Source organism: Egretta garzetta, unplaced genomic scaffold, assembly GCF_000687185.1.
Source record: "Egretta garzetta isolate BGI_Z169 unplaced genomic scaffold, ASM68718v1 scaffold136, whole genome shotgun sequence".
In the NCBI taxonomy this organism is placed as follows: domain Eukaryota; kingdom Metazoa; phylum Chordata; class Aves; order Pelecaniformes; family Ardeidae; genus Egretta; species Egretta garzetta.
Genome location: NW_009260066.1, coordinates 1,721,809 through 1,741,044, shown reverse-complemented (window position 1 = coordinate 1,741,044; position 19,236 = coordinate 1,721,809). Strand labels below are relative to the sequence as shown.

At 38.7% G+C, this 19,236-nt stretch overlaps 1 protein-coding gene across 1 annotated transcript in view; it reads right to left on the bottom strand.

Annotated features, from left to right (window-relative positions):
- Positions 1-19,236, bottom strand: part of RASGRF2 (Ras protein specific guanine nucleotide releasing factor 2) — a 95,152-nt gene that overhangs the window by 2,793 nt on the left and 73,123 nt on the right. Inside the window, exons 19-24 of the mRNA XM_035896613.1 lie at positions 12,429-12,541; positions 5,491-5,551; positions 4,721-4,824; positions 4,066-4,150; positions 3,248-3,445; positions 1,180-1,259 (exon numbers count right to left, since the gene is read on the bottom strand). Of these exons, the coding sequence (XP_035752506.1) occupies positions 1,180-1,259; positions 3,248-3,445; positions 4,066-4,150; positions 4,721-4,824; positions 5,491-5,551; positions 12,429-12,541 (641 nt within the window). The remainder of the gene's footprint in view (positions 1-1,179; positions 1,260-3,247; positions 3,446-4,065; positions 4,151-4,720; positions 4,825-5,490; positions 5,552-12,428; positions 12,542-19,236) is intronic.

Here is a 19,236-nt window from a genome sequence, read left to right as displayed (position 1 = left end):
GCAGGAATGGGATAACGACTGCTGCTTCCCTAATGCAATAATTGCCGCTCCACACGCACTGATTCTTGCCTCAGCAGAAATAGTGGCAAACTTGGTTTTCTGAAGCTCTGGCATAAGATAAATGCAGGGTGATGGCTGTACTGTTAACTTAGGCAGAGTGCTGACTATGCTTAGCAGTGCGCTTCATTCTGGTTGTTTTTTATGCTATGAGGGTGATTGTTTGACACAGGCAAGCGATACATTATCTGAAAGGTGTATAAAAGTACCTGTTCATGTACTGCGAGTAAAAATGTTTTTTAAAAAAGTGATTAGCTCCCCAACAATATTTTTAAAGTAAAAACTGACTAACTTGAACTATGTATATTTTGAAAGATTTCAGCAATTATTCTTGCTTCTCTCAAGATCATTTGAAGTAGTTGTACCACTCAGTCCTGGAAAGCCTACTTCCAATTACAGAACTTGCAAAAACACAGGTTTTTGTATGCATACAGTTGAAGTCAATACGTAAATGGTAGAACCCTTGCCACAGGGTATTTTGGATACCAAAATTACACATGGTCCAACACAATCTGGCAAATCATTTGAAGAAAAAAATGTTCAAGGACTACTGTACAAAAAAACCCAGGCTGTTTTCTGGGGTGGCAGACTACAGGGGGCTGGGAGGGAACAGGAGAGGTAATGTCACTGTGCGTTTGACCTGTTCCTAAGTTCCTCTCACCAGCTACTAGTCACTGTCAGAAACAAGATAAAGGGGTGAATGGATCTTCCATCTGACTCAAGCTTATTCTTAAATCCTGAACTTCTTATCTGAACAAGAACTCTTTGGAATACTGGTTTTGAATAGGAACTTTTATTTATAAACCTGGCTTCACACTTATTGAAAAACTTTATCAGTGTAAGCAAAACCCCAACAGGGAACATTCACACAGAATAATAGTTTAATTTGTTTCAGTAATTCTTTGGAGATGCTACACTTATCTGTCAGGGGTACTAAATAATGGGATATTCAGCAAAACAATAATGCCAAATAGAATAAAACTAGAATTTAAAAGGTTTTTAGGTAAAAACATTATCCAATATTCTATTAATTATTAAAGCTTAATCAAAGCCGATCAGGCTTCAACATGTACTATCCACTGCTCATAACAAAACACAACTGTATGGTGCAGAGAAGCATACTTTTTGAGCGTTTCTCTAAGATTTTTAAATCTTCCTTCAGATGATACAGTCTTCTGAAGCTTGTCCATAAGAGCTTTTGTCTAGAAAGAAAATGCATTACAAATGTCATTGCTGTTGCACATAAATGACTGGGATTAGATTTTAGAAAAGGTGCAATTCACTTAGCATCTTCACCCCATTTTCAAAAGTAGTAACATAGGCATTAGGAATTTAGCTTCACTGTAGTTCCCAGTGTATTTCTGAAAATGGAGATTAGGCAACTTTGAAGATTTTCGTTTGAATGATAAACAGAACCTGTATCTATGCTAATATTATTAGCCTGCAAATTCAGGAAAAAACACAAGTTCATTAAATTAACGGTCAGCAATTCAGTTTACTATATATATCAGAATATTAGAGACTTGATCTTACATGTTGCTGGCAATCCTCAGCTGCGTTTACTGAAATTAGTGACAGTAAAGGATATTTACTGTCTTGAAGCTTGCACTAAGCTGGTTTTGCCTCCAAGTTTCTGATAAAAGCCGAGTATGTATTTTAAAATATATTACTGTCTTACACAAATGACTTTCAGTGGGCATCATCAGAGCCTGGCTACTTCGAAGGCAAAATAAATTTGCTTTTCAGTGTATTTCTGCTATAGACTTGAGACACTACAGAGAATCATGAGAATTTGTCTTATTTGAAACTATTTATATATATTTCCCACTAAGAGAAAGCTGTGGGCAGAAGCAGACACTTTCTTTTTCTTCTAAATAGCAGGTTGATGAAACACTCAGATTATGTTTCCAATAAGTACTGGAGAGCTGTGCAACAACATTAATCTGTTTGTTTGGTTTTTTTTTTAATTGAGAAGTTTAAAAATCAAACAAATTCTAAATATAAAACTTTTGGAGGTAAACTCTTATGTAACAGTTTGTACTGAAAGGATTTTTAGCATATTTTTAAATAGAAGAGCATAGCACCAGCTATAAAGCATCTAAGAAAAAGCTGACTGGAGAAAGAAGGCAGTGCAGTCAAAATGTATTCTAACTGGATTTCATTGCTTGGGCTGCTTGAGTGCTTTGCAAAAGCTGCAGAAACATACGGAGGAGGAGATGCAATGATAAAACCCCACTTTTTGCATGTCAATTAGCCAGATCTAAAAAAGGCAATTTGAAATCTTCCAGTTAGCTGGAGTAAACCCTGTATCCAAATACTGCCTAACTTAGAAGTGATTGGCTCTGTCCTACTGACCTCCTTGATCTGTTATTCCACTATACTAAACTACTCACTTTTTTTTTTTTTCAAATAGCAGAAAGCTGAGATTTAAATCATTCAATCAATTTCTCCAAATAATTTAAAACAGAGAACATAAAATCAGAGAATCATAGAATATCTCAAGTTGGAAGGGACCCATAAGGATCATCGAGTCCAACTCCCTGTAAAAGACTGGATACTCTTCATCCTGGCTAATCTTTTTTTTGTGTCTTATTTTTGTTATTGGCAGCCATTCTCACAGGCTCAGCCGTGCTGCTGGCAGTCTTGGCAGCAAGGTAAGGGTTAAAGGGAGATATTCACTGCGTGTAAACTCAGGCATCTAAATGAGAAAGAGGTCTGGTTGTCTACCATCTCTTACTGGGTAGCAAAAAACTCAGCACCTTGAGAGGAAAAGCTGACCTTTCGACCAACTTTCTGAACAGGCCAAGAAATATGGCTCCTACTTTAGACACCTGAGCTGACTATAGTTATAGCTAGTAACCACCTAGATGTGTATATCTGAACATACCTAATTTTAGTTTTCTCAAGTATTTCAGTACTTCAGGCTCAAGTCGTAGGCTTAGGCACCTGCTAATTCCACGGAAATCAGTTTGTTCCTACAGGTATTTAATTAATGATACCAAAAATAGAGTAAGCTAAAACCAAAACAATTAAGACATGAAATACCAGTACCACTTGGTGTTTCCAGAAATTAGTCAGAGTACTGTAAAAGCAGAAATATTTATGGGAGGAATCCTCTCTCAACATGTTGTTTTCTGAACACACCGAGCAGTGAAATCTAGAAACCATACTGTAATCATATCTCTCTTACCTGTTTGGATACTTTACCCCAAGTTTTCTTAAGTCTGTAGATTGCACTTCTGTTCAAGGCTGATGTGATTTCTAACACACCGTTGTAATTGTGCATACATCGACAGATATCAGCTACTGCTACCCACTTTTCAATTGAGTTAGCTCGGGAGCTCACATCAGCGTAATTCATGATTTGGGAGGCAACAAGGTTGCTCATCTGGCAAAACAAAGAGGTAGAAATTTAGGACATTTAAATATAATCTCTTTTAACACATCATTATTTAATGAACAAGGCAGAACAAAATAATGCACAACAGAACTCATGGCCCTTAATAAAACCAGAGAAAGTGTATTGAGAACAGTGTTGTAGGGAAGAGGGCAGGGGGAGATGACGATAGGAAAGAAGGGTAAGAGATGCAATGGGGAGTATCTCCAAGCCAAGAATAATAAGACTGATTGGGAAGTCTCAGTAAAATTCAAGAAAAATGGTAAAGATATGGTTGGGGATACAAAGGGCATTCATTAAATAGAACTGGTATTATTTTTTCACTCTGGAGAAAATTTAGTTTCTTCTGTAAGCAACAAGGCATTGTAGTATGGTTTAAAATGTTCTACTCTATTAAATTGCCATTGAAATGCTGAGTACCAGTTCTTGAAAATAAGAATCTTCATGTGCTTTGATTTAAAACGTTAATCACAAAAAGACTGTAACATTCAATTGCTATTAGATAAGAAGTTATATCACATTATAAAAAAAAAAAAGATATATTTGTTCCAGAGGTCATAGACAGTATTAATAGAATTCTTAGAAAGCAATCTGTATTTAAGAATACTTACATCATTAAAATGTTGACTGGTTTTCATAATATAGGGTGTTCTCTCATTTTTATCCACTTTCATCCAGCCCTGCCCAAGAAACTCTCTAGACATTGAGGGGAGAGAAAAAAAACAAACAAAAATGCCCTTAATATACACAGTACAGAGTCTCTGCCTGTAACCGTAGCCTAAGTGGATTTCAAGTACACCTCGTTTTGTCAGAAGATAATAACTCAGCTTTACACTAATTTCAGCATTTCACTATACCATTTTTAACACTGTCTGAAGCAGTAAATATTAGAAAGAAGATTTATTTTTCTTTTAATCCCCTCCCCCAATTCCCCCATCCTGATTTTCAGCACTGTGACCCTATTTGAAATTGGTCTTGCTATACCCAACTGCTGTATGAACGAAGCCCAAGAGACTTCAGGACTTCCATACTGTATTCACCCTTCACTTAGACCACAGATTTTTTTCCTTAGCAAAGAACACAGTCTTTCAAAACACGATCAAACTGTAGGGGAGTCAGAGGCAATGATAGAAAGAGCCGAAAGACATTATCCTGTTTTGTATGCAAACCTTTTTGTCAGTAGCATGAATTAGTGTAGTGCCTGAAACTGCCAGTCAGTAACTCATCCACTGTACTCACTTCAGTCACTCGTAGGAGAACACTTACTCATACGGTATGCTTCGGAAAACTACGTGATCTAAAAGAGTTATTTGCTCCGCAAGCTCCATGGCTGACAAAGTCTCAAAGCACTCTGGTTTTGGACAATCTGACTGCAAAGATAAGGAGAACACTTAATGATCTCTTCTTGCATTAAAGGACATTTCAAACCACAGGGTATTAAGAACTTCACGTGAACTTTCAACACAGAGTTGTAATTAACTGCTTTGCTACAAAGAAATAAAAATTAAGAAAAATTGCTAACAACGTAAGGGTAAACATCAGGCTGGAAACTCATAGGAAAACAGGCACATACCAAGTCATAAGTACATATGTAAATCAAGTAAAGTCTGTGTATTCCATGTTACTTTCCACATAACCACTCTGCACCTAGTTCATTGCCCACACTCTTCTTTGGACTAATGCAATGCACTTAGGAGATGGTGGTGACTACAATTTGGATGATGGGCATTGTCAGTCAAGGCCAGCTATGATTCTGATGGCAGCTGAGACAGCAGACACTTATAATTTCATAAATATTAGTAACTTTCCTTTTTTTTTTTTCATGTGATTAAATCCAAATCCTAAAGTTTTGACCTGTTCATCTCTGGCAGGGGCTCCAAATTCTTACTTTCTCTAAACTGAAATGTACATTGCCGATATAAAAGAACAGTATTTCTGGGCAGAGTTGTAAAGCTGCAGTTGTGCTACATTTTATTGACTTAAAACCACAACATTTCTATAGGAGTATTTATGTTTAAATTTCAAGATGAACTTACCATCTGAACTATATCCTCTATTTTCAAATGGGTATCATCTTGATCATCCTGAGAAAGAGCCCTGAAAAATTAAGTAGCAGAACATTCTATAAAATTGTCCATGGTTTTGCGATAACCTTATCACAGATAGGCAATCATGTTTATCTAAAATAAAGCCTAAGACTGCAGTTGAAGACATAAAGAAAAAAAATATCTGGTACCTAAAATCTAATGTCTTAAGTAAAAGTGGTATGACATCAGAGTCACTTAAGGTAAAATGATAGTCACAGAGGCTTAAAATCTCTGAGCTAAGAACAGCATATACAGTAGAATGGTCAACGACAATAACTACTGCACTTATTTGCTGATTATAGTGATAAGGTTTCCACAGCTATCCCACTTAGACTTCAATGCAAAGAAGTTTGGTGGACAAAGAAAAATTCCCTTTTCAAGAACTGGACTGGCAACGCAAAAACACAACACAATAATATTTAATCCGAAGCTCTCTATGCTCAATAAACCTAGGAAACCTAAAGGTGGAAAATTACATCTCAAGCCTTTTCTCTGATTTTTAAACTAGTGTGCTAGATCATCTTTTGAGGAAATGTTTGAAAAATCAACATTTGAGAAGTGAAGAAGAGACAGCAAAATAAGCATGCATAAAAGAGTGATTCACTGGAAAGTGTTCTTGTTTATTGGCACTACACTGTTCTATTCAGTGTCCCACACAAAGAGCTGTGAGCATGGAAGTAGACAGTAAACTGCTAGCAGATTTTACTTGTAGCAAGTACATGATTTGCTTTCAATAATACAAGTGTTAATCATGCTTCCAATTCTTCTATAGAAAACTTACGATTATTAGGGTTTTTTCAGATTAATGGGCCGAAAATGAACCCAGCAGATGTAGTAAGTATTCATCACACCCCACCTACCCTGATGTAGTATCTTGGCACACAATTCTAAGGTCCTACCCCTCCATTTGGAAAGTATAGACTCAAGGAAACCTTGAATAGACTGGATTTATATAATGTAGGAAAGAGAAGATTTAGGGAGAAAGAACGGTATGTCAGTATGTAAAAGACTTGCCTATAAAGACACCAATGATATGGCAAGGCATCACTGAGCTGATTTGCATCAGGGGAGATTTACTTTCAACCTTAAGTTCAATTTTCCAGGTGCAAGTATAGGTGAGCACTTAAACAGGCTTTCTGCAGAATTTGTAGAGTACTTATCAGCTGAATTTTCAAGGGAAGTTTAGATGACCATTTTCAAAGAAGATCCAGTTCTACTGACCATACCAGAAAGCACAGCAACTAGACCAGTTATTTTCTCATAGTCCCTCCAATTCTTTATTTTTGCACTCTGTAGTAACAGATTTTCCATGTACCAGCTGGGGAAAGGGTTAAAAGAAAAGGATTATATTGCCTGGAGACTTGAGCTATGAGTGTAAGATACGGAATTTGTACTATGTGGGTGGGGAGGAAGTGTTAATGGTTAGTACACCAGGTTCTTCTCTTGTGGGTTGCTGTTGTTTCCTTTTGGTTTGCCAAATTGGAGGACTAGGTTAGAATCAAATGCAGACACAGAGAAAGCATCTATGAAACCTTGCCTTCATTTTCAGCCTATCAAATCCACACAAAATACCCCTTTCTTCACAGAAGCTGGAAACTCCGTATGTCTGATGGGCAAGCCACGCAAAGTCTTGAATGTCTACTTGTTCAGGAGAACCCCAAACTTCTCCAGATAATAATGGTGTGCAGCCTCAGTACCTGTAAATAGACTGGCAATCTGTCTTTCCTGAGAAAGGTATTGTTCATCGTATGGCAAAAGCATGTGCTTGCCGGCAACAAGAAAAAAAAAGAGGACTTGCCCTTCTGCCCCAAGCATTCTCAATAATCTTGTAAACTCATTATTTGAGTTCTTCACATACGACTTTATATTGGCTGGAGTGCTCATCTTCGATACAGAAGTGATTGTACTTGCTTAATACAAAATAAAATAGGAAGCATGATCTTAAAAGGTTGAAAATACTTAACTTTTCCCCATCTTTGTTTCCTGATACTCTCTAACATGACATCTCACATTTTATGTAGACTTCCAATCCCTCATTCTAAATGAGTGCTTTTTCTTTAACAGTGCTCTCATGAAACAAAATCCCCTTTTATCCATAAATGCTCTATGTTTAAATCTACAGAGGACAATGCATATCTAGACTGGATAAAGCTGCTTTTTGATAGCATCAATAGCAGCTTCCACTTCAGTCTGCACTGTTGTCAGCTTTGGGATACCTAGTTTCAACAGAGATCTAGGAAGAGATGTTGAGCTGATCAGTTCTGCTTGGGCAGTTCCCACTGTGCTCCTTGGAGAGCCTCCTGGAAGCTGGGTAAGAAGCACAGGTCCACGTGAAAATAGTTATGAGACAAAGCAAAAGTAAATAGAGATTCTGATGGTTTATTTAACAGTATCTCTCTCAGAGAGGACTGAATGGGGTCACACCTCCATCATTATCCTTACAAATGAAGGAAGTAAATATACAGGAAATAACTTTTTTATTCTTAGTCAGCAGCTAAGATTGGACATCTCTCTCACTTAAACTATTCTTCATGCTTGACCAGTCCAAATATTAAAATAATTTTCTAGCAGAAAATACTTACATCTGTTTCCTCATTCCTTTACAGTACATAGAATATTTTAAAAATCTTTTAAAGGCTGGTGTAAGTTATAGAGCCTGAAGTGCACTCTCTGCTGAGATCATACAAGCCAGAAACTTGGTTCTCCATTAAATTTTGACCTCTGCATATCCCTGGATTTAATTTACATTTATTCTGAGGAAGAATAAGGAGGAACTGCTTCTTGAACCACCCTTTTTTTCTCCAGATAGGACTATTTATTGAAGTTATTTACTTTTTCATTCTGAAATTTACACCTTCCTGCTTCACCATAAATGAAATTTTACCTAGGTTTCAAGGGTTAGTAAATAAGCTGATAAAACCTCAAGCAAAACAAATTTCAGTAGGTTTGCCTAGCTTTCAGAACGGATATTGAATAAAAAGGAAAAGAAGCTTTTTTACCCTGCAGAGAAACCCTGTCAGCCCATTCAACAGAAATCTCATCACACAAGAAATACCAGCTGTTCTGTTCGATGACTCAGGAAGGCATGAAGCAGCTCAGTATCTCTCATAAACACTTTCCTTGCCATTCGTATTCTATACAGCGTCTTTCCCAGAGCTGACCATAGTATCTTCAGAATACAGACCAACCTTTCCTCCTCCTCTAATCTCTGCTAACAAAGAGACTGATTTTCCAAGAAAATTATATGCACGTATGTGGATACGGCTGGGTCAGTTTGTCAAAAAGACATTTTTACCCAATATCCTTCAAGGAGAAGGTCCAAGCAGCCCATGGAATATACCCATATATAGGCTCAGAAAGCATGACCTTTCTTTCATGAGTGTTTGAAGATTGGATTTATGGTAAGAAATGCTTTTCCTAAACTCTCCTGATAGAAGCTATTCCTCAGTTTTATATTTTGAATTATTAAAAAGTTAAGTTTTCAAAGAAGAGCCTGGAGTTGGTTCTACCTCTGAATCCACTAACAAGCTGACAGGTGGAGGACCAGAGGGACTCCTGCTTGTTGCCCCAACAGCTAAGACGGTCCCTGAGGCCTGAGGCAGCCAGAAGTGTGTGTTCAATTCTCCATGGGACAGCAGGTCACTGCTTAGGACTAGCAACTTGATCAGTTTTTTAAAGCTTAGAAATATTCCTAGTATGCAATAAAAATGACGGCTTGTGGAAGAGTAAAGGAATGTGCCCCCCTGAACAACTCAATTCAACTGCAGATTATTTCTTAAATCCCATTATTTCCTCTTCTCAGTTAACTACATAGCCTTGCTGAGAATTTATCTTCAGGAGTAACTACAGTGCTGTTTGAAAGCTTAGAAACTACTCTTAATTACCAGGCAACACATTTTCCTGAGGTGGTTTAAGAACCAGAGCTCTTCCTTCCAGTGAAAGGATGAGATATGCAACACATTTGTGTATTTCATCCAGCTGAATGATTTTCTGTCCAAAGTCAGAATTGTTCCAATACACTTTTTCTCACAAGGTTACTGAAACAGTTCCCATTCCTGGAGAATTAATTTCTCCTTACCAGCTAGCTGATAACGAATTTGACATGCCTGGCAAATAACTGCCTCCTGTGTGGCTGGAGAACAAGCCCAGGATCTTCAGATCAAAGTTATGCTCAGTGTAAGACTTTGGGACAGTTTGTTCTAAGCAATAACATTTTTAACTCGGACACTACATCCTGATGTCCTGTTGATTGAAGCTTAAGTACAGTTTAAATTATGAAATTTGTATTTATGCAACAGCCTGTATCTGAAAGTTTACTTGCACAACAACTTCTGTTTGAAAGTTTATCACAGAATCACAGAATGGCAAGGGTTGGAAGGGACCTCGGGAGATAATCTAGTCCAACCCTCCTGCTCAAGCAGGTTCACCTACAGCATGTTGCACAGGACATCATCCAGGCGGGCTTTGAATATCTCCAGAGAAGGAGACTCCACAACCCCCCTCGGCAGGTTTGTGTATATAATAAACACATGGATAGGACATAGGAGTAATTTCAGCTGATACAGAAAATGGAACACAGCAGTTTTCTGAACCCTTAGGACAGCAATACTGTGTCACTGATGCTTATTGGACTTAGTCATGAAATAGTATTGAAATAGAATTTAAATTGAATTAGTATTGAAATATCCAACATGCATGTTGTCCAGCATGCATATGCATAGCAGCATTGCCAGTCTTGAAAAGCAATAAAGGATTTTTGATAACCAGTGTGACCCATGGCTTAAATTTCATGCCTCACTTTGAAGGAAAGCAGGACATCCATGCAGCATTCAGTCAAAAGCCACCAATGGCTCTTTTTCCAGTGCTAGTTTGCAGGATGCAACCAAGTACCTATGATTCTGTATGATCAAATCTGTAATCAAACTATGTTGTTTGAAAAATCTGGCAGGATTAGGGTATATAGCTGCAAACCCCGATGAAAGATGGCTTGGCTGAGGACCATATCTCAGGGATTCTTCATTCTCTACCCGTTTCCAACAGAAACTCCCACTGAGAACTTGGACAGGTCATTTTATTCGTGCTTTATTTGCCTGCTTGTAAAGTGCCATAATACTTTCCAGGAAGACTGTGAGGATAATGACTGTGAAAGACAGACTAAAAAATGCAATCTGTTTCTACAAAATATTTCAAATCAGATCATTTTCAATTAACTTTTAGTTCCATTTCATTCCATTTAGTTCATTTTTACTAGAATTTTATTTTTGAGTATTGTTTTATTTCACTAGTCCTTCCTTTTGCTTTTTCTTTTGCCCACTTCTGTTTTTAAAAATTTAACTTTTTCAGAATTTTCACTTCTCAGAGAATTTAACTTTTTCTTTTTTGTAAAGGGAATATACACTGTGCTCAGACACATACACAGTGTGCTCAGATACTAAAGTAATAAATGCTAGAAGGAAAGAGAGGACAAGCAATACCTACCGTTTCATAAAACAGCAATACAAGGAGGCGAGTGGGGGTAACTCACAGTTTACACATAATTACCAAGGCCCCATTTTTTTATACAACAGCTAATGGAAATTGGCTAATTGGAAACTGGATACAGGAAAGTGCTAACAAATTTGTATGCGAAAGGCCTATAAATCTATTCCATTACTCTGCCAGGAATAGCCAATCCAGGTTTATTTTCTCACATTTTCTTAAGCAGCTAGAGGTCTTAAGGTAATTTTTCCAACTGTGAGCAATCTGACAGAACCTTTGCTGTCACACATATTATTAAAACCCATTATCCTAACCCTTTTTGCTCTTCTTGCTTGCTGTTTGTTCCAATGAAATACATGAAACAAAGTTACTATTTTTACTTCCAATAACAGTACATGCAGTATAATTTAAAAGGAGGTTTATTTTTATTTATGTACAAATTAAGTAGGATCCCATTGACATGAAGTGTTTTTATTAAGAACTTATCTTTGACTTTTTTCCCTCTAAGTGAACAATTTTCCCCTCATTCTTCTGACGTTCTTTTTCATGTAAGCATCTGATGGGGGAATCTGTCAAATTGTCTTAGAAAATTCAGACACACTGCATTTATTACACCCATACCGACTTTCCAGCAGAACACTTACAAAAATACTAAAGAAGGACGTCATTGATTTATCTGTGTTTTTTCATTTTATCTTAACAACTGCCTAGTCTTTAAATGTTTACTGCTCCTTAGTAATGTAGAACCATGTACATGAAAATCAGTTGCTATAATGTATTCACACTTAGTAGGTAAATTATATTAACTGATAAATGCTTATAAAGATCTGATTTTTTGGCATGACTAGACACTGAACTCTGTAATACCAACCCTAAGTAACAAAATAAGGTGTTCTAATTTAAATAGGCTTGGTTATCCAGAAGCTTAAAGGTCTTTTATTTCATGGCACGAATTAAACAAGAATTCCTCTGTAAGCTACCCAAAGAACTTTGGACATGGTATCAACACAAAAGAAGGTGCAAGCATAGTCTTCTTAGGATGTCATGACACTTTAGGTTATCACCAGCCTCTTGTGAGCTTAGTAGAGTAGGTGGCTCGTTATTGAGATAGGAATTCCTCAAGGTATTGTAGTGAGTGATCTTGTTGCTTTACTGGGCAGCAATTTTCCTTGCTGCATAAAGACTGAGCCCATGGCTGCCAGCTATTCTGCAGCAAAATTTTCTAATACAGGTATTTTTATGAATGAAACTTAAAACACACTCTGTTTTATAGCTAATAAAACACTTAGTAATCCTTCAAAATTAAATACTCTGGAGAAAAACCAAACCCTGTGAATTCTATGATGCATGATCCCCTAACTATTTCACATGCCATAGTTAACATACTAAATTACTAGAAACGTATTTACCTCAGTATATTCGCAGTAGCTTTCCTTTCTTGTGGCAGAAGGTCAGGGTCTCTCAAAACTTCTTCCAGCAGGTTTAACACATTCATTTTCAGCTCATTGTTCAGCTCAAAATCCTACAAAGGAAAACAATTTTACTTTCTTCTGTTTTAACAATGTTGATCAAATAACTGAAAGGATATACTTTTGTGGGGTTTGGCTGGTTTACTTTTTTTTCACTATTAGGTTTGAAAATATTTCAAAAACTTGAAAAGCTGTTGTAGTGAACAGGCTACAAAAGTGGGAGCCCGAAAGGCTGTAATTTATCTCCTTTTCTGACCTTTATCTTCTGCGTGGAAATGGGCAAATAGCTTAACCTTTCTCTTCTGAAGTAAGAACTGCATCTCACCAATACCCACAAAATGCCTTATCCTCTCGTCTCCTATGATGACTACAAAAGCAGAAAGACAGTTTAATTGCAATACTAAGACCACTGCCTAGCGAGGCTGGACACTGGGTTTTTTTCACTGTTTTTTTCAAGTTTATCTGTTTATCTGCCTCCCACTCTGGTATTTCTTATCTCATAGTCACCCTTTTGGAAAGGTCTCCTTTTTGTTCCACATAGTGGAGTACTCAAGCTCGATAAATCAGACTAGTACTCTCTGGCACTAACCGTAAGCGCTTCAGCATTTTAATTATTTCTGAGGCAGACTGATATCTGACATAGGGAAACCCAGCAACCACTTCTGTTGATTTCTGATACTGGAGAAAATTAAATAATTGAACAATGTATGAACCTCAAGGTGGGAAGTTATAGGAGTAGACTCCAAAAATGCTTTTATTGAGCTCAAAGCTAGCATTTCAGTAAGAAAACTAAACCCAAAACCTTCAGTAATCTAGGGCATCATAGATCTTCCTTGATAACCCACAGTTACTTGCAAGCAAGACCATGTTTGTGGCAAGCCCCTGCTTGTTTCCATGGGAACAGAAGCCACAAAGTTATCGAAACTGGAAAATGTTAATTTTCCCTAAGAATCAGCTACAGCCCTTTCTGTTGCAACAGGGTCCTAAATGGACAGGATTTCTGGAGATACACGTCTCTGAGGAGAACCACCCCTGGTGAAGATACATGTCCTCACACCATGCATTTCACTCGAGGGGGTGCGGAAGTATCAGAGTGCACCCAAAGCCACAAAGGAAGGTGGTAGTTTGGAAAAGGGATGAAATACATAGATGAGGAGGATGATGCAAGTTCGTTAAAGAATGTGGTGTCACAGCCAGGCTTGTAACACTTTCTGAGAAAGCCCATTGCTCAAAATGTCAGCACTCAGAAATACCCTGCTGTTGTCCACCCGCAACACCCTGGGCATTTCCCTCCTCTTACAAGCGTTCCTTTTTACCCTTCAAAAGTCTTCTCAACTTGGCCAGAGCTAATTCATATTTTGGAACCAACTAGTGTCTGTGTCTTAGATTTTTGTGATGTTTGTCCATATGAGAGGATGTTGGACAACAGGAACCTGTGCAGTATTAGGCTTTGAATAGCTACATATGCCTCAAAAAGTGGCAAAAAATAGTTTTGAGTACATTGTGTTTGTTTTATAAAATAATTTTTTTGTAGCCATCAACCAAAACGCCTCCTTTAGGAATTGTTTTAGCCTGTTTGCAAAAGAAGATGGGAGATTTTTATTTATTTGTTTAGGGTATGGAAATGGGACTAATCAGTGAAAGCATGAAGAGTGTAACTAAACTACATGAGAGTACTGTTTGATCCACTGATTTTTAAAAGAAAACCATTTGGAATATGAAACTATCAAAATGTAGCTAAAGGAGAAGCCTTGAGTCTGCACACGCTTAAGCAACCAGTGTAATTAATAATAGTTTTGTCTATCCTATAGTTTGATGGTGGCCATTCTATAAAAGAAGCTGGGTATCTTTGCTAGTCATGCTACAAAAATATCATCAATGAACACAGAAGGTACCCAAGAGCTGACAAACCTAACATCCTCATTTAGCACATTGGGTTAAAATTCTCACCTGACCTGTAAATGGGCAGATGTCAACAACATGATCAGAATTTTATCTCCAAGTATGTTTTTCAGACCATAATTGGGTGATTATTTTCATTACAGCATAATTTTTTCTTTTCTTCTTTTCAAGAAGTCTTGCCCATTGCAACTAAATTTATGACCAATAAAGTCTATCTTTTATAAGTTATTTAAAATATTTGTGAATCAGGATGGGGAAGCTTCATCTATGAATATCAGACTCAGCAAAATCAAAGCACTTTCAGTTTTGTGTGTTTACAAGCTAATTCTTACAAGTAATGAGAATTAATACATTGTACATTAACAGCAAAACATGTTTGTTGAGTAATACCCAGAAGATAGTAGTCCTGGAATCACTGGAAAAATCCATACTGTTGGCAAGCTATAGGAGCACTTAGTTCCTAGGATTAGGGCTATCTTCCACTTCAGTTACACTAGCTTTGGAAGAAATTTCATGGTGGAAAAAATTCACTTCTCTAACCTCAGAAAAACGAGAAGTCCAAGACCCTTTATCAGCATAGCCAGCCCAAACTATTGTGGATGACAGGAACTGATCAGGGATTACAGACAGAGGATGCAGGATGCGTTGGTTTGTGTGAGTCCTTCAGTCCCAGGTGCTGTCACACCTCCATGCCAGCCTGACCACAGCTAGAAGATGTCACTTCACAGCACAGCCTTCCCACAGGACAGACCTGGCACTATGTCCATGTAATTTCTGTCGCTGTTGTCTTACTGCCCAAAATCTCTTTTTTATGCCTGGAGGTTTTCTTTTTTATAGCAATCTGACAGCTGCTTCTTATAATGTGAGGGGAAAAACAAGCAAAAAAGGTGGGATTCAGAAGAAAACTGGAGAGCTAATCTATTTTTTCATTGAAGTTCATGATCTAGGTGGTACTGAGATGTAGTTATATATAGGTCTAGATATATTGTATATATCACAGCTCTCTATATAATTTTAGACCACTTTTGTGACATTATTATCTGTTGTTATCACCTGTTAATACATTTCACTATTTCTTCCAGCCATTGGAAGGACTCACAACAAGACCCTGCCACCATCCTCAGCAGTGAAGGCTTGCAAGCCTGAGTAAATCCGCTATTTGACACTGTCCCTCACGACATCTCTCAACAATATCTCTGAATTGGAGAGACATGGATTTGATGGATGGCCCACTCAGTGGATAAGGAATTGGCTGGATGATTATACTCAAAGATCTGTGGTCAACGTCTTGATGTCCAAGTGGAGACCAGTGATGAGTGGTGTTCCTCAGGGATCAGTATTGGGAGTGGTGCTCTTTAACATCTTTGTTGCCGCCATGGATAGTGGGATTGAGTGCACCCTCAGCAAGTTTGCCAATGACACCAAGCTGTGTGGTGTGGTGGTCAACATGGTGGAGGGAAGGGATGGTGTCCAGAGGGACCTTGACAGGCTTGAGAGATGGGTCCATGCGAATCTCATGAAGTTCAACAAGGCCAAATACAAGGTCCTGCACATGGGTTAGGGCAATCCCAAGCACAAATACAGGCTGGGTGGAAAATGGATTGAGAGCAGTCCTGAGGAGAGGGGCTTGGGGGTGTTGGTTGATGAGAAGCTCAACATGACCTAGCAATGTGTGTTTGCAGCTCAGAAAGCCAACTGCATTCTGAGCTGCATATAAAGAAGAGTGACCAGCAGCTCAAGGGAGGTGATTCTGACCCTCTACTCCACTCTTGTGAGAACCCATCTGGACTACTGTGTTCAGCTCTGGGGGCCCCAATATAAGAAGGACATGGACCTGTTGGAGTGAGTCCAGAGGAAGACCACGAAGATGATCAGAGGGCTGCAGCACCTCTCCTATGAAGATGAAGAAGTCTTGCCCATTGCAACTAAATTTATGACCAATAAAGTCTATCTTTTATAAGTTATTTAAAATATTTGTGAATCAGGATGGGGAAGCTTCATCTATGAATATCAGACTCAGCAAAATCAAAGCACTTTCAGTTTTGTGTGTTTACAAGCTAATTCTTACAAGTAATGAGAATTAATACATTGTACATTAACAGCAAAACATGTTTGTTGAGTAATACCCAGAAGATAGTAGTCCTGGAATCACTGGAAAAATCCATACTGTTGGCAAGCTATAGGAGCACTTAGTTCCTAGGATTAGGGCTATCTTCCACTTCAGTTACACTAGCTTTGGAAGAAATTTCATGGTGGAAAAAATTCACTTCTCTAACCTCAGAAAAACGAGAAGTCCAAGACCCTTTATCAGCATAGCCAGCCCAAACTATTGTGGATGACAGGAACTGATCAGGGATTACAGACAGAGGATGCAGGATGCGTTGGTTTGTGTGAGTCCTTCAGTCCCAGGTGCTGTCACACCTCCATGCCAGCCTGACCACAGCTAGAAGATGTCACTTCACAGCACAGCCTTCCCACAGGACAGACCTGGCACTATGTCCATGTAATTTCTGTCGCTGTTGTCTTACTGCCCAAAATCTCTTTTTTATGCCTGGAGGTTTTCTTTTTTATAGCAATCTGACAGCTGCTTCTTATAATGTGAGGGGAAAAACAAGCAAAAAAGGTGGGATTCAGAAGAAAACTGGAGAGCTAATCTATTTTTTCATTGAAGTTCATGATCTAGGTGGTACTGAGATGTAGTTATATATAGGTCTAGATATATTGTATATATCACAGCTCTCTATATAATTTTAGACCACTTTTGTGACATTATTATCTGTTGTTATCACCTGTTAATACATTTCACTATTTCTTCCAGCCATTGGAAGGACTCACAACAAGACCCTGCCACCATCCTCAGCAGTGAAGGCTTGCAAGCCTGAGTAAATCCGCTATTTGACACTGTCCCTCACGACATCTCTCAACAATATCTCTGAATTGGAGAGACATGGATTTGATGGATGGCCCACTCAGTGGATAAGGAATTGGCTGGATGATTATACTCAAAGATCTGTGGTCAACGTCTTGATGTCCAAGTGGAGACCAGTGATGAGTGGTGTTCCTCAGGGATCAGTATTGGGAGTGGTGCTCTTTAACATCTTTGTTGCCGCCATGGATAGTGGGATTGAGTGCACCCTCAGCAAGTTTGCCAATGACACCAAGCTGTGTGGTGTGGTGGTCAACATGGTGGAGGGAAGGGATGGTGTCCAGAGGGACCTTGACAGGCTTGAGAGATGGGTCCATGCGAATCTCATGAAGTTCAACAAGGCCAAATACAAGGTCCTGCACATGGGTTAGGGCAATCCCAAGCACAAATACAGGCTGGGTGGAAAATGGATTGAGAGCAGTCCTGAGGAGAGGGGCTTGGGGGTGTTGGTTGATGAGAAGCTCAACATGACCTAGCAATGTGTGTTTGCAGCTCAGAAAGCCAACTGCATTCTGAGCTGCATATAAAGAAGAGTGACCAGCAGCTCAAGGGAGGTGATTCTGACCCTCTACTCCACTCTTGTGAGAACCCATCTGGACTACTGTGTTCAGCTCTGGGGGCCCCAATATAAGAAGGACATGGACCTGTTGGAGTGAGTCCAGAGGAAGACCACGAAGATGATCAGAGGGCTGCAGCACCTCTCCTATGAAGATGGGATGAGAGAATTGGTGTTGTTCAGCCCTTCTCAGAGAAGAGAAGGCTTTGGGGAGACCGTATAGTGGCCTTACAGTACCTGAAGGGGGCCCACAAGAAAGCTGGACAGGGACTTTTTACAAGGACATGTAGTGATAGGACAAGGGGTAACAGTTTTAAACTTAAAGAGGTTAGATTTACATTAGATGTAAGGAAGAAATTCTTCACTATGAGGGTGGTGAGGCACTGGAACAGGCTGCCCAGAGAAATTGTGGATGCCCCATCCCTCTAAGGGTTCAAGGCCAGGCTGGATGGGACTTTGAGCAACGTGGTCTAGTGGAAGGTATCCCTGCCCATGTCAGGGGGTTGGAACTAGATGACCTTCAAAATCCTTTCCAAACCCAACCATTCAGTGATTCTATGATTCTAAACTGGCTTACATTTAAATTGCTACATGTGTTAGACTACCCCAACATTCAAAGAGACTTTTAGTTGAAATTTATGTATCACAGAAGAAGTACAGTTGGTCAGACAAGAACCATTCAGTTTTCCAGCAGGCACATTTCAATTTGATAGTGGTCTAATCCTTCGTAAGAGGGCACATATCTCTAACATATTATAGAGTCCATAGTAGCCTAGAGATTTGTGGGTCTTACTCAGATTTTCATTCGACTGAAGCAGAGAAATTAACGAAGATTCACAAGCAAAAATGTAATCATTTATTTTTCAGTTTGTTGCTGTCAGTAATGGGAAAGGATATTTATTCCCTATTTATTTAATATTTATACTGCAAAACCACTTATGAAATGTGCAGATATAGAAAAAAGGACAGGTGATGAGTTAAGTAGGAGGTCTGTCCTGGAGCCACCTAGGGTAAGAATAGGATGTATGAAGTTCTCAACTGCTCAAAAGCACCATGTACCATGTTCAGCACCACTTAATGAGGTTTCCAGCAGTAGAAGACTGCAGCAAGAGAGAGAAGTGTATTAATTTTGCTGTCACCCACCTGCACTATGAAAGCAAAAGCCTCCTTTGTAACTACAGAGCACCGAAGTCAGCATGATTACATTTTAAGTAGACTCATAATCAGCCTGTGGATCTCTACCATGCATAGGATTAGACAGCAATGTTCTCTTTACAAAGTGCAAGCACATTCCCTTGCCAGGAAGAGCTAGGAAAGCTGTGCTGCAGTATGAGGAGTGCTTCAGAAACAACCTATTCCAGCTG